Here is a 25,559-nt window from a genome sequence, read left to right on the forward strand (position 1 = left end):
TTGACTCTGAGGGCTTACGATGTCCTTCCCCTAGTTGTTGGGGTCTAGTCCAGTTACTTTTCTCGGCTGCTGTCCTTTCACAATGCTCAGTTCTCCAGTTAATTGTACTTACTACACCAAAACACTGAAATGCCACGTTTATGTGGCTTGACATCCAGTGATCACCTTAAAGCTTGTCCGAAGCACAGCTATTGCACAGAACGAAAATACAATAAACCTTGACAGTGTCCGGATAGAACCGTCAAACCGAGGTGGAAGGTACGAGAGGGGGAGCATGCACGAAATGTCTAACCTTTTCACCACGGGGAGTCAGGCACCAACAAGCTGGTGCTGGTTTGTCTACTTAAAGTTGCGCTTTTATACGAATTATATAATTGTCCCCAAATTCCAAAGCAAAACTCCTGCCAAATGGATCTGGTTGTTATAACCTTTATGTATATTTGAATGTTCTTCTACGTGCAGGTATTTTAATAAAATCATGGAAGTGGTTAGTTTTAGGGCCAAAAAAAGTTTTTGCTTTGTCAAAGCTATTTATATTGATATGTTTACTTTCTACTACCACTCAAGACTGGTAGGTCAGAGGCCTTTTCTGCCACTGGAATGTAGGCCACACACATTGTGTCCCTTACTGGCAGAAGAGTACCCTAGCGCAGGAGATGCTAAAAGGAAGGATGGTTCAAATTCCATTTCCATCACTCTTCTATTCAGGAGCTTCTAGTGCTTTCTGTTAGCCTACTGGGCTTGGATTCTTACCACACTGTACATGTTCAAGGGCAGGGGGACTCTTATTGGTGATCTAGTCTATCCTTAGAGTTCGCTGGGGGGAAGCCACTATATTCAAAGGTCAAGATCGTCTAGCCTATTTCTTCATAGAATTGGATTCTGTAGCATCTTCCTTCTCTCATTATTGCCGTGTCGAACGTGGAAGTTGTTCCAGCCGGCTGTCACGGCTTGCGTTGTGGCTGTAGTCTAACTTGAGAGCAGCCGTCTGCAATCCGCATGACAACATCGCATGGTTGACAGATTCTTAGGTCACTCTTTTCCCTTGTTCTTTGCAGGTTACATTATTACTTTCACATGGGCCCTCTTCTCACATTCTGTGGCCATTTTCACTGTCCTTAAATTTGCTGTAAGCCATAGCAGTCAGGCCCAAGGGAGAAATGACTTCTGTACAAGGGAATTTTTAAACATGCCTTTGAAGTCTAATTACTACTGAAGTTAGATTTATTTTTAACCTCCCCTGTTAATTGCAGATGGGAAGTCTGATGACGATGGTGACTTGTGAAGTCATAGAGGTCACTCCAGTCCCGGATAACACTGGATTTGGTCCATGTGTGCCTAAAGCTGACAGCTTATCTTCAGTTCTGACCAGTGATTAAGTGGAAACAAGTGGACAGTCCACAGAATTTCCCTTCCCAAGTCTCATTTTCCAGCTTTACTTTTAGACCATTGTCCTGGTTAGAGAAGACCTGAGAAGGATCCAGTAGTGGCTGGGAGAGAAGAGCATTCGGCGTGTGGTCTCGGGACTGGTTAGGGTCTGAGAAGTAGAAAAGGTCTAGTGCCTTACTCATGATGATGAGATACTTTAACCAGCTAGATTACTTTAACGATGAAATTCAGATCAAGAATAATTATAAAACTGATCCCTGTGGAATAAATGTTATCAAGTAACACTCCTTCGTGGTGAAATTTTGTAACTCTCATTCAACAAATATTAAACATTTATATGCCAATCATTGAGGGTATACACCATCTTTTAGTTACTTTCAAACCTAATATATTAAACTTAATCCTAATGTTGAAAGTGACTTTCTTGATTATCTCTAGGTATTATTTATATGCGTAAATGAACTGTTTTATTAGATGTTTTTTGAAGGTGGTATGTAAGTCATGTTTTTATAAATTATTACATTTTGAATATAACTGGAAGTTTAAATACTGAGTATCTACAATGTTCCGGGATCATAGGTGTATATGTATCATATATATATAAAACATATAATTTTAAATCATTACATTTGTCATTGTAGGTTGAATGGACTGAACCTGTGGGAAAAGATTCAAATTAACTTAGTAGGTTTTTCTAGCTGTAATTTGAAAATTGAGAGACTTGGGGGTGATGAGTAACTTACTCTGATTAAATAGCTCCTAAGAGGGCTTCCCTGGTGGCGCAGTGGTTGAGAGTCCGCCTGCCAATGCAGGGGACGCAGGTTCATGTCCCGGTCCGGGAAGATCCCACATGCCGCGGAGCAGCTGGGCCCGTGAGCCATGGCCGCTGAGCCTGCGCGTCTGGAGCCTGTGCTCCGCGACGGGAGAGGCCGCAGCAGTGAGAGGCCTGCGTACTGCAAAAAAAAAGAAAAAAGAAAAAAAAAAAAAAGCCCCTAAGAATACCAGTTACACCAATTAAGGCCCTCATCTGCTAGTTCTTTAGCCTTTCTCCTTATATCAGTGCACTGGCGTGTGCATAATAGTTGAATCCTCTTTACTTTTTGTATGTCTGGAAAGAGCAGTATGACCACCTGTTCCAGAGCAGTAGAAGGACCTCCTAGATCCCATATGCTTATTTATCAGGCCGGGGAGAGCTGTGGAGAAATTAATGCTGCTCAGGTTCACCCAGTAAAAATAGTGGATCAGATAAGCTGCAAACCATATGTTACTACTTCAGGGGGCTGGCGCGGGTTGGAGCCAAGTCAGCAGTGCTTATTACTTCCTGTGAACTTATTCCAGAAAACCTTTACCTCAGTCTGTGCAGTCAGAGTTTGTAAGAGTGAACCAATAAAATACTGTCTTTCCTAGGGTTCTTAATTCCCCCGTTTAAGCTTAGTCCAAGCATTTCTGTAGGCTGTAGGTATGTAAAGCTGTAACATAATCACCTAGGAAGTTTATTCTGGAGAGGATGGTTTGTGAAAATGGAGTTCTTCCTGCCCCGGTGGTTTGTGGGCTTAGAGCAAAATGCTGTGGTCTGGATACAGCTTCCTGCCAATATAAGGAGAACAGAAAGTATTAAAAGAGCTGATGTCGCCTGTCCTTCGCTGATCCTAAACCACTCTGTACCTGGTGTTAGTAAAGGGCCACGTAGTTGAATTCCTCTAATTATTTGGCTTGGAACTGAGGCCTGCCTGCCTACCTGTTGTATAAAAGAAAGAATAAAAGCGGAAGGATTGAATGATTGTTAATCTCTCCTTGCTTCCTTTTCCTTTACTTTCCGGGACTCTGTGGTAAAGAACATCATTGTTTAAGACTCAGAGATATGACTTAGAAGCTTGTGGTTTTGAAGAAACCATATTTCTTAAAAATGTGTCATTTGGAACGTTTGTTTCCTCTGAGATAGCCTTTGGGTAAATAAGTGAGAACTGTTGACCCATCCTGGTCAAACTGTTGAAAGTTCAAGGTTCAGTACTTTGCTTCTGAGTTGCTAACAGCTGAGGAAAGATTAAGCCTGTGAAATTGTCTAGATGAGCTAGAACGTAAAAAGCATGCCCATCATTTTGAGAAGGCAGGTTAAACGGCCTGAGTATTAGGAAGAGTGGAAGAGCGGATCATTTCTGCACTCTCCTTTCTCCCACCTAGCTTCCAGAACATTTTCCGTCAGAATTTAGAAGACGTTTTTGCCCCAACTTGCTGTAACTTTTCACTAGTTTTCCTTAAAAAATGCTTTGGGGCTTCCCTGGTGGCGCAGTGGTTGAGAGTCCGCCTGCCGATGCAGGGGACACGGGTTCGTGCCCCCGTCCGGGAAGATCCCACATGCCGCGGAGCGGCTGGGCCCGTGAGCCATGGCCGCTGAGCCTGAGCGTCCGGAGCCTGTGCTCCGCAACGGGAGAGGCCACAACAGTGAGAGGCCCGCGTACCGCAAAAAAAAAAAAAAAAATGCTTTGTAGTTTGTGAATACATGGTGTAAACTTTTGTCTTATACTCGCCACAGCCCTGCTTATTACCCTCTGACAAACATACCTTCTCTTCCGATGAGAACGCTGCAACACAAGGATGTTACATTGATCTGCCCCAGATCTGAGAACTAGCATGTGGCAGGATGGAGACTGGAACTCTGGTGTCCAATGTCTTTTTAGTCTTTTGTTGGTCTTTATTACAGTATGTTATGAAAAGTGACAGTAGAGAAGAATGCTATTGGCTATCGTTATGTCTTAACCCTTGACATACCCTTGCAATAGAATCCTGTGCATTTATCAGAGGGAATATTACAAAACCTGTATGTATAGTAGTCCAAGGGTTGGCAAGTTATGGCCATACCTGGCCTTCTGCCTGTTCTTATATGGCCTCTTTCACATTTTTAAACGGTTGAAAAAAATTAAAAGAACAGTAATATTTCATGACCCATAATTTCTATGATATTCAGCTCTTGGTATATATATAAATAAAGTTTTGTTGGGGCATAGCCATATTCATTCATGCATGTATTGTCTGTGGTTGCTTTAATGCTGTGATGGCAGAGTTGGCGGAGTTGAGTGGTGGCAGCAGAGACCATATGACAGCAAAGCCTAAAATGTTTACTGCCTGGCCCTTTACAGAAAATGTTTGCCAACTCTTGTGTTGGCCTGTTGCTGTGACTTTCATCTCTGACTTTCATAGGCATTGAATACAGCCACCTAGCCCTTCCAGACCCACATCTAACTCTTCTTACCAAGATCTTACCCTAGATCTCTAAAATTCCCCAGTGGCAAATAACCTTCAATCACTAGGGCTTTTTTTCCCTTATTTATGACACAGGTGGTGTCACTTTGACATTTCCGTGAGTAATATGGCCACCACACTTCAGCTATCTAAACCTAAACCAGTAGGACATAAATGCCCTTTAGAGAATCATAAAAAGGACGCTTGCTAACATCTTCAGGTGTTTTGTTTAGGCTTGCCTGTTGAGATTAGTATCATCACGGAGATATGCTCTCCAGACTCACCTAGGTAATAATCTGTGCTTGTCTTAGTGGTGGGCTGGTCATTACTGTTAATACTTGCCAGGTTCTCAATTCCAGCCTCTGCCTTCTCAGCATGTTTATTGCCTTCTGATCTACAGGTAAGAGGCCACAAAACCCACCTTCATCTCCCGCCACCTCCACTGATCCTCCCCATACCCACTCTTAAACGTTCCTTCCTTAGGCCTCTTCTGTTTTCCTTCTTTATATTCTGCTTGGGTGATTTCACTCATGCCTGCGGTTTCATCTACCACTTACTTGTTGATGTACCCTGATCTCTTTGTCTCTTGCCCTCTTTCCTGAATTCTGACTCCTTACTGGACACGAGCACATAGGCATGTCCTACAAGTATCTCGAATTTAATTCATTTTTTTCTTAAGCATGCTTATCTCATGTTTCCTGTCTTAGCGGATGGCATCTGTGTCTTAGAATCCATGGTGTTAGCTTTGCCTTACTCCTTTTCTCCACTCCCTGTGTTCATTGGCTCACCAGATATTTCCACTTCAGCTCAGATGTGGCTTAACATGTTCTCACCAAATGTTCTGCCAGTACTTTAGTTTGGTACCTTGTGGTGTCTCACCAGCTGCACTGTGAAGCCTCCTAACTGGTCCCCCAATCATCAATCTCTACCCAATTAGTCCATCATTCTATATGTCGTCAGAAAATACAATCTGATCATGACTTTCTCCTTCTCAAAGTCAAGACAGTACTTGAATATTAAAGCCTCTACTATACATGACAGTGCAGAAACGGATCCGCCCAAGCTCTCCAGCCCTAACTCTTCTCCACATATACCCTATGCTTCAGTCCTAACGTCGGCCATTCCCTGAATATGCACTGCTTGTTCATGCCTCCATGACTTCACATGTGTTATCCAGAATGAATATGTAGAATGGCATTGTACCCTGGGAGATAAGCTCCTCAACCTTCAAGGGCCATGTTAAACATCATGTCTTCTGGTGAAGTCTTTGGATTCCCTCAAAGGTGACCATTTTCCTCACTTTGCATGCACTTCATGGTGCTGTCATGGCGCTTGTACTCTTGTTACTTGCCTGTCTTTTGCACTACTGGTCTTTAGAAATTGAAGTGGGAAGGACGGGAGAACAGTAACCATATTTTACACAGCTCAGTATCTGTAGCATCTGGCACTGGAGAGCCACCATGGTGGGTGCCTACTCAAATGAATAGAAAAATGAATTTTAGAAAATCAGGTGGGAGCATAGGGGCCAGGCAGATTTCCCAGAATGACTGGGAATTGAGCAGGAAAAGAACTCTGTGCTGTGTCTACCTATGGAAGAGATCGCTCCAGGAGACTGACCTTTACTGTTTTGGTATCTGTTGGTAAATGTTGAATAAAGGACGGACTCTGGGTGTGGTCTGTAAATGCTGGGCGTCTGAATTATTCTGGAGCACTAGACCCTTTTTTTTTTTGGCTCAGGAGTACACAGATAGTTGGCCTCAAAGCAGCTCCTGGTTTAGGGAATGATGGAGAATATAAATTTGGGTAGCTGAGAAGAGCCACGAGCAAGGAGATGCAAAAATATGACTTAATGTAGAAGGCAGTTGTGTGAATTTTAGTAAAACAGAACTCAGATTTGCTGTTAATGAGTTTTCTTCAGGCTTATTAAAAACTGCAGAAAGAAAACATTTCTAGGGCTGCTTTAGACTGATTTCCTCACACTGCTGGGATCATTCCAACCTTCTGGAGTGATGTTCCAGATCACCTGCTTTGTGAGAGAGACAAGTAACAGGATGTGGGAAATTAGTGAGCCATGGTCTCTGCAAACTGCAGTTTTGACTTTTAAAGTCTTATTCTTGGATGAGAAAGAAAGAAAAAAAAAAGATGGGAGAAGCAGAGTAGGGCTTGTTTTTAGGATAACTTCCCATGCCTTAGTCTGTTCAGGCTGCTCTATAACAGAACACCACAGGCTGGGTGGCTTATACATGGCAGAAACTTATTGCTCACAGCTCTGGTGGCCGGACGTCCGAGATCAGGTGCTAGCGTGGTCTGGTGAAGGCCCTCTCCAGGTTGCAGGTTTCTCCCTGTGTCTTCACATGGCAGGTCTCTCTGGAGCCTCTTTGTAAGGCACTACTCCCATTCAGGGCTCCACCCTCAGGACTTAAGCACCTCCCAAAGGCCGCACCTACTAATACCATCATCTTTGGGGTTTAGCATTTCAACGTATGAATGTTAGGGGGACACAAAAAAATCAGACCACAGCACCTGGTTAGAAGTGTGTCTGTACTGGTAGAAGCCACTAGACAGAGTAAGAGTCCAGGACTCACCCAACTCAGATGCTACGCTGATAGTGGGGTGTACAGAAATTCCACTGAACACACTTTCAGCTCTTTTGTATATGGTTTCTTTGATTTTAAGAAATGTTGGCATCTCAAGAATTTGAGGAAGCTTTGTAGCCTTCTTGCACGGTTTACTGCCAACTAGTGTTCCTGGCACAATCCTTCACTTTAACTGTGCATTGTAGGAACTAGCTCATCTAGGGTGAAGCCTGTTTACTCCGGATGCATCAGTTACTCCGCACAGGACCTGGCCGTTAGTGATATAAAATCATTTAGCTCGAAACCAGAAGATTCACACACATAAAGTTCAACAATTTAGCGGTTACTGGGAAGTATTAACGAAGTGCTGCTACAGGTAATATTTCTTCACTGGGCCTCAAGCTAGGCTGAAATGTCTAGACTCACCTTTGTCTTCAAAGATATACTAAATTATAGTTATATTAAGTTTAAGAAATTTGGCAAAATCATTTAGATGTCAAGGTAGGAATGGTAGAATGGTTTGAAATAGGGGAGTATTAGTGAACCTGCCAAGATTTTGACCACATTCAACATTTATCAATTATATACTATGTGCCAGACATTGTATTGGGTACTCAACTGGCTCTGTCTATAACAAGGGGAAAGTGTGAAAATGATTATTTCCAGAATAGAGTGTTGCTTTATTTTGAACTCCTTTAGGTAGATGCAGTACTGTCCTTTTGAGGATTATCACTAAGGTTTACATATTAGATCAGTTACTCTTTTTCATTTTATGTGAATTAAGCCATACTGCATTCTTAAATTAGATTTTGATTATATGCATGGATATATATATTCAACAAAAATTTGAATATTTACTATATATACTATGAGTGTAGGCAAAGATGATCAAGGCATGGTAGGAGGGTCATGGTTTCTGGGAACTTTTTTGTTAGGAATAATTTTTAGTGTGGAAAATTTAAAAAAATTAGATTCTTTCTTAAACCTATCCCATTACCTATCCTTTATGATTTTTCTTGATATTATCATCACTGGAGCATTTATCAAATTGATTTTTGCAGGGGGGTTATACTTTGCCTAATGTACAAAAAATAGCTTCACAGATATAGTGTAATTTATTTTTTAAGTTAGACAACTTTGAAGGTGTACAAAAAAAATAACCTAGTAGACCATTGGACACTCAAACTAGTTTCTTGCCGAAAGATGAGGTATCTGTCCACAACTTAGTACTTTGTCACATTTATTTCAATAGAAAATGGTTACTAGACAGAAGGTGGCAAAGTCGAAAGTTTAACCAACACCAATTGTATTCTTAACAAGGAAGCTTTAGAAACACTCTAGATGTGGGAAGTGAGGTATAGGGCATTGGGTAAGGGTCCTAGTGAGGTGATCTGGAGTACCTGAGATCTAGTATTGGATGAAAAGCCACTGTGCAACTTTAGAAAGGAAAGGAGCAACACAGTTAAAATAATCAATGACCAACACAAGCTTGGTAGCGATGCTCAGAGCAAGCTTTCTGAGGGCAGTGTTGGTGGCCGGAACTTGGCTGAAGAATAGATTGCGATAATCTAGTGAGAGATGGCGAGGTCTTGATGAAGGAAGTGGCAGTAGGACCACAGAGAGTGTGCAGACAGAAGTGTTCTGGGAGAGAGTTTAACTTAGGTATTTGGGAATGAAAGCCCTGCCAAGTATGATACGTTTGATCCAAGTTGGAGAAGCCCTGTACTTACCGATAGAACTTTAGAGTAGGAGGATAGGAAAGCTTAGCTGTTCAGAAGTTCATCACCCATTTTCTCCTTTATCAGAAGCTGTCTTGCTCCTTTCTTAGCGTCATTTTGATCATCATCAAGCCTCTCAAAAAATTTGACATCCTCGTGTATACAGAAAATCCATTTAATTAAATGGAAAAAACAAAATTGCCCTATGAAAAGTTCTTTGTGTTTGTTTTTATTCTCTAAGGAAATGCTTCCTGTTGCAGTTCTTACAATTCTTTAGCCACACACTGAAGAATAACTAGGATGCGGAGGTTTCCGCTCCCCTCCACTCTCCTTCTCCACCACAACCTCGGGCACTAATATAACATCGTTACTTTGTTAGCTTGCCTCTGCAATAATTCTCCTCCCTCTTCTTAAAAGCCTCCATGCCAAAGGACAATGCAAAGCATTCTTTCTTGGAATAGATGCTAATTGTGTTCTTCGTTGGGATCTTCCTGTCATAGCCACAGTCGCTGTGCCATCGTGTTGGGAGGCCCGGGTCACAGTAGCTATTGTGTAGAGTAATGAATGCTGGTTAGTGGTGATGCGTTGTCGCCTGCATCTGTGGGTGAGAACACACAGTCACTGTAATTTGCCTGGCGAGTGATCATATTGGTGTAACATAACGTCAACTGTTAAGCAAGTCAGCTGTCACAAAGAACTATTGGTTTTTTTTTTTTAATATAGAATTTTTAATGAGAAACTTTGAGTTATAGAGATTGAAGATGTGAGAAGAGCTACCTGGTGTGTGTTGCATATTAACCCCTACTTCTCAGTGTGTTTTGGGATCAGGTTTACATATCTGGTGGTTTAGGGAAGGGAGTGCCAGCTCTGCACGTCTCTGCTCTGGCACAGATTGGGAATTGCATGTTGGATAAGTGACGTGTCTGGTGTCAACTAGGAATGAGGCTTCCTGGCAGTGACCCCTTCGTGAAACTTGTGGATTCTGAAAGCAGAATCACTGTGAATGTAGTTTCCTCAACTAGTTCTTCCATCTGCATAAGGAAAAGGTTATTTCTTCAGTAGTTGTTTGAATGGGATGGTGCTGTTTCTCAAGAATTCTTGCTGAAGTAACAGGAAGCATTTGCTCTTATAAATAACCGTGGTGCTAATATGCAAGGACCTTACCAGTCTCAGGATTGGAGCTTGTTACTTTTTTGCCTGCCCACAGCCCACAGTTTCTTCCTCTCCAACCCCACTGCCCATCTTTGAACACTTTTTAGCTATTTGCTCATTAGCATCTCTCATTAAAAATGTCCTGGGAGTGCATTTCAAAGCAGTTCCTTTTATACTTGTTTCTTCAAGTTTTGTCGAATTTCCAGCAAATGTAACGAAGTTATTGCTCAAAGTGAAACTTAACCTAATTTATACTTTTCATCTATTCCCTCCTGTCCTGCTTTAGCACATTGCTTTTTAGAAAAGTGGATTTTGACTAGCACAGTAATTTGTATGTCATGAAGAGAGAGGAAGTGATTTTAGGTGTGACTTGAAGTTTTTTTTTGTTTTGTTTTGTGTTTTTTTTTTTTTTTTTTTTTTTTTTACAAGTTAGGGTCTTTTATGATCCCAAGATCCAAGGGGCTGGTAATTTTGGAGGAGGGAAATATGTTAATTAGGACAGGAGAGATAATGTGCAATTAGATCATCTGCCAATGCAGGTAAAATTCCTTTTTGTTCCTTATTTTATAGTATTAAATTAATAATAGGTATAATCCTACCATTAAAAGTTACCTAAATAACACATGTTCAATGCAGAAAATGTGGAAAACATTTTTTATAAAGCAAAAATCCAGCAGATTATCAGTTACCTCTATGCCTGCCACCTGAAATAACTATCACTAAGTTTTGGTGTATATATACCCTTCTGTGATTTTTGTAGATCATTTTTCCATAAAGCTTGTTTTGGACTCAAGCAGAGATGCAGTAAGATACAGTAGTCATTTTAAGTTTCTTCCATAATCCAAGAACAAGTTTCCATAATAATTCTTTGGTCAACATTTATTAATATTAAATGGGTTGAAAATAAAACTTAGGGAAAAAAATAGGACTATGAACAGTTAATATTAAGAACTATTTCCCATAATTCTAAAGATAAGTTTCCTTGAGTTTTTCTTTTGACATTAACATTTTATATTATTAAAACAGTTAAATTTTTGTTCAGAAATAGAAAATATTCGTAATGAGGAAATTAAAAACAACTTTTCACTGTTATATAGACATACTGACTGTAATCAAGGTGGCACTGATTGAATGGTTCTTAATGAAGGTAGAAATAGGGCCCTGCTTCACAAATAGCCCGCTTTTACATATGTTTTCCCTTAGATAAGTGAGAGCCAGTTAAGAATGAAAAGTTGCTTTGTCTCTTCATTTTGTTAACCTCTTCCCTTTCTCCCTCTGACAAGTCAACGTCTGCTTCTGTATAGCTAACCGCTGCTGTTTATTTTCTGCTTCTGTGACAGCTAGCCGATGGCGGAGTCTCTTCCCTTCAAATGTCTCACTGGCTTTTCCTTATAGCCCTGTGGCAAGACTCAGCCCTTATAGCAATGGCATTAATACTCCCAGCTTCTCTAAAACCTCAAATAAAGCAATACTAACACCTGAAAGAACAGGTAATATTTCAACTTCTCGTCTAGCGGCTTGCTTTGTAAATCAGTCACTAAACACAGCTTAAATATCCACCTTTCATTGAAAAGCTTGAGGGTAATCTTACTTATCACAATGGGGAGTCTGCTGCACGCTTACTTTGGGTAATGACAAAGGCGAGGGTTAATTTGTACTTTAACGTCATTAATCTGCTCTCAATTGTGTACAGTAGGCAGCCTTCACTCTATCAAATGCATATATATATAATTATGTGTTTCCAAATGCATAATGTGCTTTTAAAATTAAATGTTGAACAAAATAAAGGTCTTTATGATTTTCATTATGATTGAAGATTATCAGACTTTTATTATATCTTGCTGTTTAAAAAATTGTTGGTGCTTTTTATTAAGTCAGGGCTGTGTAGAAAGAATAGTCATAGTAGCTTTTTATGAGATGACGGTCTCATAGTTGTCTCAGCATTGGTGATTCCATCCCTATCATTTTCTCCCTTCAGCCCTTTCTTCCTTGGTTCTCCTATCTCAGGCCATTACTTTCTCACTTTCATGAGTGACTACAAGTCTCCTGTGACGGTTCTAAATTATGAAGGTTTTGTATGTGCTTCCCTGTATGGACGTGTGCCGTTTATGTGTGATATTCTTATCCATGTATAGCACTGCTGTTTGTACCTGTTTAAAAAATGGACCAGATTAAAATTTAGTTTCAAATATATACTCCATTACTACCAGAGACAAGCATGTCTGATTCTTCATCGAAAGTGTACAGGATATGTATTCTTATACCATATGCCTTTAGATATATACTTAAGCTAATGGGATGCAGATTTAGCATTATTGATTTTTCTTGTCTTACGATGGTAAAAAAAAAAAACATATAACATGAAATCTACTGAAATCTACCTTTTCAACAATTTTTTTTAGTGTACAGCACAGAGTGGATTTTTGAATTATGAAAACTGAATTTGAGAAAACAAAACAAGTGGTTTTGTATATATGAATTATGAACACGTGACGAGGTGCATACTCTCTTGCCGTTCTCCTGTCATAGTGGTGTGTTGGTTGTTTTTTGGTGACTTAATGAAAACAGGAAAAATGTAGATGGGTCTTGTTTTTTTTTTTTAATCCATTCAGCCACTCTGTGCCTTTTGATTGGAGAATGCCTTGAAGTGCTGACTGTTGATATGTGAACTGTAAAGCACATGCAGACAGCAGTTCTTTAGACTAAGTAACAAACATGTTTCCCTTGTTTTTAGGTTACACATCCAGGGGCTCCCCTCTCAGTCCCCAGTCATCCATAGACAGTGAGCTGAGTACTTCAGAGCTGGAGGATGATTCTATCTCCATGGGATATAAGTTACAGGACCTCACTGATGTTCAGATCATGGCTCGTCTGCAAGAAGAAAGTAGGTTCCTCTTTTTTTTTTTTTTAATTAATTAATTTATTTATTTTTGGCTGTGTTGGGTCTTCGTTTCTGTGCGAGGGCTTTCTCTAGTTGCGGCGAGCGGGGGCCACTCTTCATTGCGGTGCGTGGGCCTCTCACTGTCGCAGCCTCTCTTGTTGCAGAGCACAGGCTCCAGACGCGCAGGCTCAGTAGTTGTGGCTCACGGGCCCAGTTGCTCCGCGGCATGTGGGATCTTTCCAGACCAGGGCTCGAACCCGTGTCCCCTGCATTGGCAGGCAGATTCTCAACCACTGCGCCACCAGGAAAGCCCCGGTTCCTCTTTTTAAACTAGAAAACGTTTTAAACTAGAGGCTTCTACTTGAAATCTAAGGGGGTGGGGAGGTTTCAGGGATTTCTCCCCAGGTAATGGGCAAACAATTCTATTTGTTCTCTCCTCCCATCCTACTTTGTAGGTGGCGCAATTAAATGCTTCTCACAGTCTCATGACCATTGTAAAATATTAGCACATACTCTGGGCAAAATACATTGATGTAAAACATCACCAGTGTAGCCACTGTGGAAACAGTTTGCCAGTTTCTCAGAGAACTAAACATGCGGTTTCCATAAGACCCAGCACATTGTATTCTTGGGCATTTATCCCAGGGCAATGGAAACTTGTGTTCAGAAACACAGAAACCTGTATATGAATGTTCATAGCACTTTATTTATAATAATAGCCAAAAACCAGAATGAGCTCAGATGTCCTTCAGTAGGTGAGTGGTTAATTAAGCTGGGGGTACCTCCATACTGTGGAGTACTACTCAGCAAGAAAAAAGAATAAATTTTGATAGACATTACCACCTTGGATGAATCTCCAGGGAATTATGCTGAGTGAAAAAGATGATCTCAGGAGATTTCATACTGTATAATTCCATTTATATAACATTTTGGAATGACAACATTTTAGAAATGGAGGACAGATTAGTGGTTGCCGGGGCTTGGGGATATGGCGTGGGCTCTCAGGAGGGAGGTAGATGTGGTTATAAAAGCGCAACATGAGGGATTTAGGGAGCTGCTCTGTTTTTGACTGTGGTGATAGCTATATGATCCTACAGGTGATAAAATTGTATAGAATTTAATACTAACACATGTACACATATAAAAGTAATACTGGAGAATCTAAATCAGATGGGTTTATATAAGTGGCGATATCATAGTTGTCCTATTATTCTATGATTTTGCAAAATGATACCATCAAGGGAAACTGGACAGAGTACACAAAAGATCTCTATTATTCCCAGAACTGCATGTGAGTGTGTACTTATCTTAATAAAAATTCAATTAAACATGCATTAATGCATTCTCAGATGCAAATTATTATATATAGAATGGTTAAACAACAAGGTTCTACTGTATAGCACAGGGAACTATATTTAGTATCCTGAGACAAACCATAATGGAAAAGAATATAAAAAATTATGTGTATATATATATATATATATGTATAACTGAATAACTGCTGTACAGCAGAAATTAACAAAACATTTTAAGTCAACTATACTTCCATAAAAATTGTACTTTTCAAGATACATAATTATTGCAGGAGAGATAATTGGAAATGTTATTTCCAATAACATTGAGTTATTGGTTCTGCAATAAGGTTACAACAGTTAATCTGAGAGTGAACTACTTCAAGGTTATTAATGGTTCAAAAGGCAAAAGAAGATGTAGATCACAGACCTGGGCTAAGCTTATTTTGGAATTATCTTCTGAGGCCAACATAAGTAGAAACAGCCAAGTATCATTTAAGCATAACAATTTCCTGCTTTCAGAATTGGGCAAGGCTACTATGAGAAAGATTGTAATGCTTATGCAAGATTTAATAAGATACATTTTGAGAGGAAAAACGATTATTTTATGTTGTTATTTAGTAACAGTACAGTAACAGTAACTCTTTCTAAAAAAACGTATGGCTGAAAGATTGGATGTCAGTCTCGGAAGTTAAGTAGTCAGTCAGGCATAGACTACTTTAAAAAAAAGTTGTGAGTTGGGCTTCCCTGGTGGCACAGTGGTTGAGAGTCCGCCTGCTGATGCAGGGGACACGGGTTCGTGCTCCGGTCCGGGAGGATCCCACATGCCGCGGAGCGGCTGTGCCCGTGAGCCATGGCCTCTGAGCCTGCGCGTTCGGAGCCTGTGCTCCGCAATGGGAGAGGCCACAACGGTGAAGAGGCCTGCGTACCGCAAAAAAAGGTGTGGGTTGGCAACGAGATAACGAGAAACTTCCAGATGATGATGAATAGTGTCTCCTAAGTAGCCTTCCTAAGTATCTCTCCAGATTCCAGAAGGAATGGCTCGGGGAAATCGACAGATACTGATAGATGAACTGTAGCGGTATATTTCATCTTCACTGGAATTGGGGCAATCTTTTTCCAGAACAGAATAGTCCAGTATTAGCTGTCTGTTTGGTAGGTAAACTTGTCTGTTTTCTTGGGATTTAATAAACCAAGAACAAGATAGTGGGTCTCCACCTGAATCACTTGCTTGACACAAATTTTCCTCAAATATTTGATGAATTGGAACTTAATAATTAAGCCAGATTGAAATGCCTCGTAAGATAAAATACCAGTCCCTGTTGTTCCGTAGGTCTCAGGCAAGATTATGCTTCTACTTCAGCATCTGTGTCGAGACCTAGTTCCAGTGTGTCACTGAATTCAGGAAAAAAAGGGACATGCAGTGATCAAGAATACGATCGATTCAGCCTGGAGGACGAGGAGGAATTTGATCACCTGCCACCACCTCAGCCTCGTCTTCCAAGATGCTCACCTTTCCAAAGAGGAATCCCCCATTCACAGACTTTCTCCAGCATTCGGGAGTGTAGGAGGAGCCCCGGGTCCCAGTATTTTCCTTCGAATAATTACCAGCAGCAACAGTATTATTCACCTCAAGCCCAAACTCCAGATCAGCAACCAAATAGGACCAACGGAGGTAAGTTGTACGCGCCGTTGGTGTTCGATGTGCTTGGATCTTTCATACGTGGTCAAGAAATGGTTTCAAGGTCAATATAAATAACTGGTAAATGTTTCCAAGACTTATTAAGTACATCCTTAAGACCTTATCAGTTTGGTTGGTGTACATTTAAATCTATAATTGACCAGCTTCTGATTATGTGTCCCAGATTTATAGCTTCAGGAAAACCGTTGTGAGGTACCAGACTGAGTCAGAAATGGGGGAGTATCTTCGTGTTGTGGCTGGTAAAGCTGTAGGAGAGCAGGGCTGTGGAAGTTGAGGAGTTCCTAGTTCCATGGAGTCGGAGGCACGGAGCCGCATCTTCTCTCATCTTTCTTAAAACCCCCCATCTCTGACGGCCTGCTCCTAGCCCACAGTGATGGATGGGAAGTGTGGACCGTGGTGCTTGGAGAGGATGCTGCTGTGCACATCGAGATTTAGGGGAAGTCTGGGATGTGGCTTTCCCTCTGGTGTCCTGACATCTAGAATTAAGATCTGTGCAGCAGTGGGGCTATGGAAGCTGATGTTTGGCGTGGTAACGGCAAGTTGATTTGTCCTGATGACAGCACGGTGGGTTGGAATATGTGTCGTTCTTTTTTTGTAATTTTTTCTATTTCCCTCTTCATCATTTATCTTCCTTCCCCACTCCCAGGAGTTATAGATCTTGACTTACAAGAACTATAGGGAGAATAATCATGTGATATTCTAAGCCTGGTATGTTTTTGCACTGATGATCAGTCTGACCCTCACACACAAATCCTGTAGAGTGTGGAGAAACCAACGATATTTATAGAGTTATAGCTGTTAATTATTATACAGCAGCATTTCTCAAACCTGGGCCCAGAAATGATCCAACAAATTATTTAAAAATATTGCAAGGCCAAATACAAATCATACTAGTCATCACCTGCTATCATGTACTTAGTGTTTACTTTTTCTTCCTCTGCACTTGTATTATTCATGCTAATTGAGAGACCATTTGAAAATATTTAAGGTTTTATAGTCTCTCTTTTTTAATACCTTCAGATTTCAAATTTAACAGAAAACAGTGGCAGGTAAAGTGACTGCCACTAGTGAGTAATTTATTAAAGCCCATAATATCGAAGACAATATTTTATGTGCTTAACGAAAATTACAGCATCATTAAAACTGCGGGAGAGGGCACAGAGTTGTTTCTGCAAAGGCTTTTTTTGTCAAGTGTCTTAGAGCATCACATCCTGCCTGTCAAGCAGATGCTCCCTCTGCATCTTGATTAGCTGTCAATGGGATCATTGTCCTACCTTAGAAAAGTGGTGTTAACTTATATTCAACACCATTATGAAAAGGGTTAGGTGTCCCTAAATCTGTGTTATGATGGTTCCTGTTAGGAGAGTGGAAATATTTCTCAGCCTAGTGTCTGACTGTGGTAGTTTTATTTCTCTAAAAGGTCTGGTCTGCACACGTAAAGGAAAATGGAATACAACAGCAGTTCTCTGGATTGGACTTCTGACTAATCAATTTAATGGCTGAGTACACAGGCTCTGAAGGCCAGTACGAGCTGAGTTCCCCTCCTGGCCTACCACTTACACCTTTCCCAGGCTTCTCATGCCTCTGAGCTCTCACTTATTTGGCTACAAAATGTAAACAAATAACATCCCTTTCTTAGAAAACTTAGGTATAATTGGACATCAGATCATCTGGTACACTCTCCTTTATGTAACATGTAATCCTTTAACCTAAGTTTGTCATAAGGAATAAATGAAATAATGACCATTCCATTGCCTGGAATAAAAACGCTGGAAAAGTTCAAAGTGCTGAAAAAGTAAAGGTGGTCTCCCCAGCCCCACTGTTTTTTTAAACTTTTATTAATGTGGCTCAGATATCTGAGCCTTCATTTGTTACCAGAGGATTATTTGAACAAAATTTGTGGAATGAGAGGCGTAACTTTGAAACCAATCTCTCAAATATTTTTCTAAATTATTAAAATAATATGGATAAAAGAAAATAATTATAAATAGAAGTGCGTGTTAATATTTCCTACTTCCATAGCTCCTACATTGCCTGGTTTCCAAAGGGATGGCTCTTGAAAGTTCTTGGTATTTTTTGGTGGTACGCGGGCCTCCCACTGTTGCAGCCTCTCCCATTGCGGAGCACAGGCTCCGGACGCACAGGCTCAGCGGCCACGGCTCACCAGTCCAGCCGCTCCGCGGCATGTGGGATCTTCCCGGACCGGGGCACGAACCCGTGTCCCCTGCATCGGCAGGCGGACTCTCAACCACTGCGCCACCAGGGAAGCCCCTAGCAGTCCACTCTTACCTGTGACTTCAGTTACCCATGGCCAACTGCAGTCTGAAAATGTTAAATGGAAAATTACAGAAATAAACAATTCGTAAGTTTTAAACTGTGCATTGTCGTGAGTAGTATGAGGAAATCTTGTGCCTTCCTGCTCTGTCCCACCTGGGACGTGAATCATCCCTTTGTCCTGTGTATCCACGCTGTGTGTGCTTCCTGCCTGTCAGCACCTGTATAGGAAGAACATCGTATATATAAGGTTCTGTACTATGAGTGGCTACAGGCACCTGCTGAGGGTCTTGGAACGTATCCCCTGCCCATAAGGTGGGGCAGGGTAGGGCTACTGTATTTGAATAATTTGCCAGGTATGATAAGTGCTTAAAGCTTGCAGAACATTTGCTAACTGTGATTTTTAGGCTATGGCAGGGGTTATCAGTGGCATGGTGTAATCAGTGTTAGCCTGGGGACCTCCCCTGAACCCTGTACTTACTGCAAGGCTAGATTTAGATGTTTGGTGGGTAGCTGGCTGCTGCCTTTATTCCTTAAAGGATTCCTAAAGATTGATAGCAGAAGAAAAGATAGAGAAACAATGGTCTAGACTATAACCCCACTGAGAGTCGGGAACTCCCTTGTCTAACACACTGTATAGTATATATACACAGGAAATACTCGTTCATTCATTCATTCCTTCCACAAAGTGGGGAAGGGTGTCCAAGTGAAAGGACCAGCACGCTCACGGGTACAAGAGAGTGTGAAGTATTTGGAAATTCCGTTCTCCACTGTGGTTGGCAAGTAGGCTGTGTGGCGAGGGCAGCAGGAGATGAGTCTAGAGATGGCTGCAGAGCCTGTATCTTAGAAGGATCTTGTCTCAGTCCAGGAGCTTGGGCTTTCAGAGGAAGGGGAGGGACAGTGACTGGAGGGTTTTTAGCAAGTGGCTGGCTAGAAGTCACTGGCTGTATGGAAGATGGGGAGGAACAAGACAGGGTGTACAGAGACCAGTTAAGAGGAAAATTTTGTGAAAATGTGGATGACAAATAATGAGGTCTAAACTAGGTGGTAGTGGGAGATTTGTTAAATATTTATGAGGCAGAATTGAGAGGACTTGGGAGTTGAGGGTGAAGAAGGGAGGTGAGACTTGGAAGATTCCGCCGCTTTTTGGATTAGGTGACTTGATGAGTAGGGATCAAGGGATCTAAGTGATGCAGAAGGAGCTGTGTGTGAAGGGGAGAAAAATGAATCTGGTTTTGTAATTGAATGGGTTTTTACTGAGTATTCAGATGTATCCTGTGTTTTCTGAGCTTGAGTGACCTGATATGTGTACTTTAGTTTTGGCGGGGTGTGTATTAAAGAGAAAACTGTCTACATTGTAGAGTTGCCCTCTTGTGGCTGAATTCAAATCTCAGCAGCACTGAGGTCTGTGTGTGACTGACTCTCTGCTGCCCCTTAGTGGCGGAAGATGTTCTCAGCAAGGAAAAAGAAAGGGAAGCATTTGTTCAAGTCTCCAAAGGTTTGGTGGTGTACTCATGCCCCTTAAAACTTTCCAGAAGTTAATGTGGTCATGTTGATGTGATGGGTGGATATGTCAAAACATCTCAAGTTAGAATTTTAAGAATTTCTTCCTCTTTTGATATGCTAGCAAAAGATTCAGTAATTGCTGGTTTGACACTTCTAGGTTTTTTTATTATTATTAACATGTAACAATTCCTAGCTTTTTTTTTCCCTTTTAAACTGTAAGATTATTTTCTATCCTCACTTCGATTCAGTTTTATCCACTTATTGTATAGAAACAAACAGCTAATTGATTACCTAACTCCTCCCTCTTTTTATAGAACAAGTGCTTTACTATAGCAGTCTCTTTGGTGGAACCTTTCTGGAGACATGGAGTGTGTTTGTCTCTACTGGGGGTAATTAATTAGCTTGCTAGAGTTCATAACACACGTGATAATTTCTGTTTGTCATTGAACAAAATATAATTTCTATTTGTATTTAATTTTGAAAGCTAGTGTTTTAATTGGCATAAAAGTTGTGATTTTTAACTTAGTAAAATTCCTTTCTAGATAAGCTCCGAAGAAGTATGCCTAATCTAGCTCGGATGCCAAGTACAACCGCTGTTAGTAGCAATGGTAGTTCTCCAGTCACCGTGCGGAATAGTCAGAGTTTTGACTCAAGCTTGCATGGAGCTGCAAATGGAATTTCAAGAATACAGTCTTGTAGTAAGTATGACAGTATTTTTATATGTAATTTTAATTAGTTGTAACACCATTAGGAAAATCTTACTATTTCATTTCTTTCTTTCTCTTAAGAACACTACAGGAAACTTTTCTCCTTGTGACACTTTTTTTTGTCTTTCACCATGATAATTGAGTGGTATTTTCACTGGTGCCTATGTCACCAATTAATAATTAGTAAATTATATGCAATCCTTTATACCCAGGGATAGCAGTAGAAGCACTAAATGGTGATTGATTTGTTTACTCATCATACAAAAATGTTTGCTTTGCAGATCTGCCTCTTTTTAGCTGTGTACTTGATCTATTTACTTTGAGGAAAGCACACTTACTCTGTCTAGCTGTTACTTTGGTCTTATTTTTCACCAGTCCAGAGCTTTCCCCTGGCAAATGAAGTTCTATTTTAGTGTGTCTAAAGTAGGATTCATCTACTTCATTTCAGTTTGCCCCACAGTGTGTCATTCATCCTCTGTACAGTTTACCCAGTGATGAGCAGCACGGTGAAAGTAAAATCGTGTGTGTGTGTGTGTGTGTGTGTGTGTGTGTGTTCGCTTTGTGTGGGGATGTGCTGGCTCCAGGGCGCCCCCCCACCTCCTACTCATGCTGTCTGTAGGGGTAGTTGGGGTTAAGTCTGAGGCTGACCCCTGGGTGGCAGATCCAAGGTCACAGTCCCAGTATTGATATGCCCAAACCCGGGAGGCCTGAAGTGTGTTCAGTGTGTGGCCAAGCGCCATCAACCAGATGTCTTAAGTCTGCACCCAGAAGACTCCCTGGTGGCCCTAACAGACTACCCTGTGTACCTCCAACACATGTCTAGAATGGGTTAGATTTTTGGTGCCTACCTCTGTCATTCAGTAAAGTGTTACACTTTACTGTCATTATGTCGTCTTCCATACTAGCCTACTGGCTCCCTCTGGGCTTGGACCATAGTGCATCTGATTTTCTGTCCCCAGCACCTGGCATGCTGCCGGGTACATTGAACTCTCAGTAAATGTTTGAACGAATGTATAAATGAATGCCATAGGGCTGTATCTTAGGGCTTGATCTGTTAATATTTGAATTAATGGCTTGTTTAAAGACAGAGAAGACAACCTGTGAACTAATGGTGAGAAACTGAGAAGACTACTAATTTTATGTCAGGAGGTTAGGACAATTGGCCAAATATATCATGATGAAATTTAACTGAGATAAAAATTCTACACTTCAGTACAAAAGTCAATAGTATAAGCATAGAAGGGAAAATACAGTTGTGATGGTAGCAAATAGGGTAATGATTAGGATGATTAATCATAAGTTCATGGGAAAGCTCCATATCCTTTCTGATTCTTGTTTTCTCATTTGTAAAATTAGGATTCTGTCTATTGATCTTAACTAGTTTCTCTTTGTTATTTTTTTAAACTCAAGGGTGGTTATCTATCTTGTGTGTAGGAGAATTAATGGGAGTATCTTCATGAATAATTTCATTTCAAATGATTTTGAAATTTTATTGGATCTGTAGATAAATTTTAGAATTGGTATCTTAAAAATATTAGTTTTCTAATGCGTTAACATGGAACATTCTTTCATTTATTTAGATCATCTTGTCAAAGTTCTGTAGCTTTCTATATAGAGGTTAATACATCTATAATTTATTCCTAAGTATTTTATTTAAAAACAATTTTTTTAACATCTTTATTGGGGTATAATTGCTTTACAATGGTGTGTTAGTTTCTGCTTTATAACAAAGTGAATCAATTATACATATACATATGTTCCCATATCTCTTCCCTCTTGCGTCTCCCTCCCTCCCACCCTCCCTATCCCACCCCTCTAGGCGGTCACAAAGCACCAAGCTGATCTCCCTGTGCTATGCGGCTGCTACCCACTAGCTATCTACCTTATGTTTGGTAGTGTATATATGTCCATGCCTCTCTCTCGCTTTGTCACAGCTCACCCTTCCCCCTCCCCAGATCCTCAGGTCCGTTCTCTAGTAGGTCTGTGTCTTTATTCCTGTCTTACCCCTAGGTTCTTCATGACATATTTTTTTTCTTAAATTCCATATATATGTGTTAGCATACAGTATTTGTCTCTCTCTTTCTGACTTACTTCACTCTGTATGACAGACTCTAGGTCTATCCACCTCATGACAAATAGCTCAATTTCGTTTCTTTTTATGGCTAATATTCCATTGTATATATGTGCCACATCTTCTTTATCCATTCATCCGATGATGGGCACTTAGGTTGTTTCCATCTCTGGGCTGTTGTAAATAGAGCTGCAGTGAACATTTTGGTACATGAGTCTTTTTGAATTATGGTTTTCTCAGGGTATATGCCCAGTAGTGGGATTGCTGGGTCATATGGAAGTTCTATTTGTAGTTTTTTACGGAACCTCCATACTGTTCTCCATCGTGGCTGTACCAATTCACATTCCCACCAACAGTGCAAGAGTGTTCCCTTTTCTCCACACCCTCTCCAGCATTTATTGTTTCTAGATTTTTTGTTGATGGCCATTCTGACTGGTGTGAGATGATATCTCATTGTAGTTTTGATTTGCATTTCTCTAATGATTAATGAAGTTGAGCATTCTTTCATGTGTTTGTTGGCAGTCTGTATATCTTCTTTGGAGAAATGTCTATTTAGGTCTTCTGCCCATTTTTAGATTGCGTTGTTTGTTTTTTTCTTATTGAGCTGCATGAGCTGCTTGTAAATTTTGGAAATTAATCCTTTGTCAGTTGCTTCATTTGCAAATATTTTCTCCCATTCTGAGGGTTGTCTTTTGGTCTTGTTTATGGTTTCCTTTGCTGTGCAAAAGCTTTGAAGTTTCATTAGGCCCCATTTGTTTATTTTTGTTTTTATTTCCATTTCTCTAGGAGGTGGGTCAAAAAGGAACTTGCTGTGAATTTTGTCATAGAGTGTTCTGCCTATGTTTTCCTCTAAGAGTTTGATAGTTTCTGGCCTTACATTTAGGTCTTTAATCCATTTTGAGCTTATTTTTGTGTATGGTGTTAGGGAGTGATCTAATCTCATACTTTTACATGTACCTGTCAAGTTTTCCCAGCACCACTTATTGAAGAGGTCTGTCCTTTCTCCACTGTACATTCCTGCCTCCTTTATCAAAGATAAGGTGACCATAAGTGCGTGGGTTTATCTCTGGGCTTTCTATCCTGTTCCATTGATCTACATTTCTGTGTTTGTGCCACTACCATACTGTCTTGATTACTGTAGCTTTGTAATATAGTCTGAAGTCAGGGAGCCTGATTCCTCCCCAGCTCCATTTTTCGTTCTCAAGATTGCTTTGGCTATTCGGGGTCTTTTGTGTTTCCATACAAATTGTGAAATTTTTTGTTCTGTGAAAAATGCCAGTGGTAGTTTGATAGGGATTGCATTGAATCTGTAGATTGCTTTGGATAGTAGAGTCATTTTCACAATGTTGATTCTTCCAATCCAAGAACATGGTATATCTCTCCATCTATTTGTATCATCTTTAATTTCTTTCATCAGTGTCTTATAATTTTCTGCATACAGGTCTTTTGTCTCCTTAGGTAGGTTTATTCCTAGATATTTTATTCTTTTTGTTGCAATGGTAAATGGGAGTGTTTTCTTGATTTCACTTTCAGATTTTTCATCATTAGTGTATAGGAATGCCAGAGATTTCTGTGCATTAATTTTGTTTCTGGCTGCTTTACCAAATTCATTGATTAGCTCTAGTAGTTTTCTGGTAGCATCTTTAGGATTCTCTATGTATAGTATCATGTCATCTGCAAACAGTGACAGCTTTACTTCTTCTTTTCCGATTTGGATTCCTTTTATTTCCTTTTCTTCTCTGATTGCTGTGGCTAAAACTTCCAAAACTATGTTGAATAAGAGTGGTGAGAGTGGGCAACCTTGTCTTGTTCCTGATCTTAGTGGAAATACTTTCAGTTTTTCACCATTGAGGATGATGTTGGCTGTGGGTTTGTCATATATGGCCTTTATTATGTTGAGGAAAGTTCCCTCTATGCCTACTTTCTGCAGGGTTTTTATCATAAATGGTGTTGAATTTTGTCAAAAGCTTTCTCTGCATCTATTGAGATGATCATATGGTTTTTCTCCTTCAATTTGTTAATATGGTTTATCACATTGATAGATTTGCGTATATTGAAGAATCCTTGCATTCCTGGAGTAAACCCCACTTGATCATGGTGTATGATCCTTTTAATGTGCTGTTGGATTCTGTTTGCTAGTATTTTGTTGAGGATTTTTGCATCTATGTTCATCAGTGATATTGGCCTGTAGTTTTCTTTCTTTGTGACATCCTTGTCTGGTTTTGGTATCAAGGTGATGGTGGCCTCGTAGAATGTATTTGGGAGTGTTCCTCCCTCTGCTGTATTTTGGAAGAGTTTGAGAAGGATAGGTGTTAGCTCTTCTCTAAATGTTTGATAGAATTCGCCTGTGAAGCCATCTGGTCCTGGGCTTTTGATTGTTGGAAGATTTTTAATCACAGTTTCAATTTCAGTGCTTGTGACTGGTCTGTTCATATTTTCTCTTTCTTCCTGATTCAGTCTTGGCAGGTTGTGCATTTCTAAGAATTTGTCCATTTCTTCCAGGTTGTCCATTTTATTGGCATAGAGTTGCTTGTAGTAATCTCTCATGATCCTTTGTATTTCTACAGTGTCAGTTGTTACTTCTCCTTTTTCATTTCTAATTCTATTGATTTGAGTCTTCTCGCTTTTTTTCTTGCTGAGTCCGGCTAATGGTTTATCTATTTTGTTTATCTTCTCAAAGAACCCGCTTTTAGTTTTATTGATCTTTGCTATCGTTTCCTTCATTTCTTTCTCATTTATTTCTGATCTGATTTTTATGATTTCTTTCCTTCTGCTAATTTTGGGCATTTTTTGCTCTTCTTTCTCTAATTGCTTTAGGTGCAAGGTTAGGTTGTTTATTCGAGATGTTTCCTGTTCCTTAAGGTGAGCTTGTATTGCTATAAACTTCCTTCTTAGAACTGCTTTTGCTGCATCCCATAGGTTTTGGGTCATCGTGTCTCCATTGTCATTTGTTTCTAGGTATTTTTTAATTTCCTCTTTGATCTCTTCAGTGATCACTTCGTTATTAAGTAGTGTATTGTTTAGCCTCCATGTGTTTGTATTTTTTACAGA

The 25,559-nt window shown here is 40.3% G+C and overlaps 1 protein-coding gene across 2 annotated transcripts in view; it reads left to right on the forward strand.

Moving 5' to 3' along the window:
- The window catches only part of SLAIN1 (SLAIN motif family member 1), a 74,052-nt gene that overhangs the window by 41,713 nt on the left and 6,780 nt on the right, over nucleotides 1-25,559 (forward strand). For both annotated transcript variants that reach the window (XM_019921139.3, XM_019921141.3), the window contains exons 3-5: nucleotides 12,810-12,959; nucleotides 15,582-15,923; nucleotides 20,273-20,428. In XM_019921139.3, coding sequence (XP_019776698.1) covers nucleotides 12,810-12,959; nucleotides 15,582-15,923; nucleotides 20,273-20,428 — 648 coding nt within the window. The remainder of the gene's footprint in view (nucleotides 1-12,809; nucleotides 12,960-15,581; nucleotides 15,924-20,272; nucleotides 20,429-25,559) is intronic.

This window comes from Tursiops truncatus, chromosome 18 (genome assembly GCF_011762595.2).
Source record: "Tursiops truncatus isolate mTurTru1 chromosome 18, mTurTru1.mat.Y, whole genome shotgun sequence".
NCBI lineage: Eukaryota > Metazoa > Chordata > Mammalia > Artiodactyla > Delphinidae > Tursiops > Tursiops truncatus.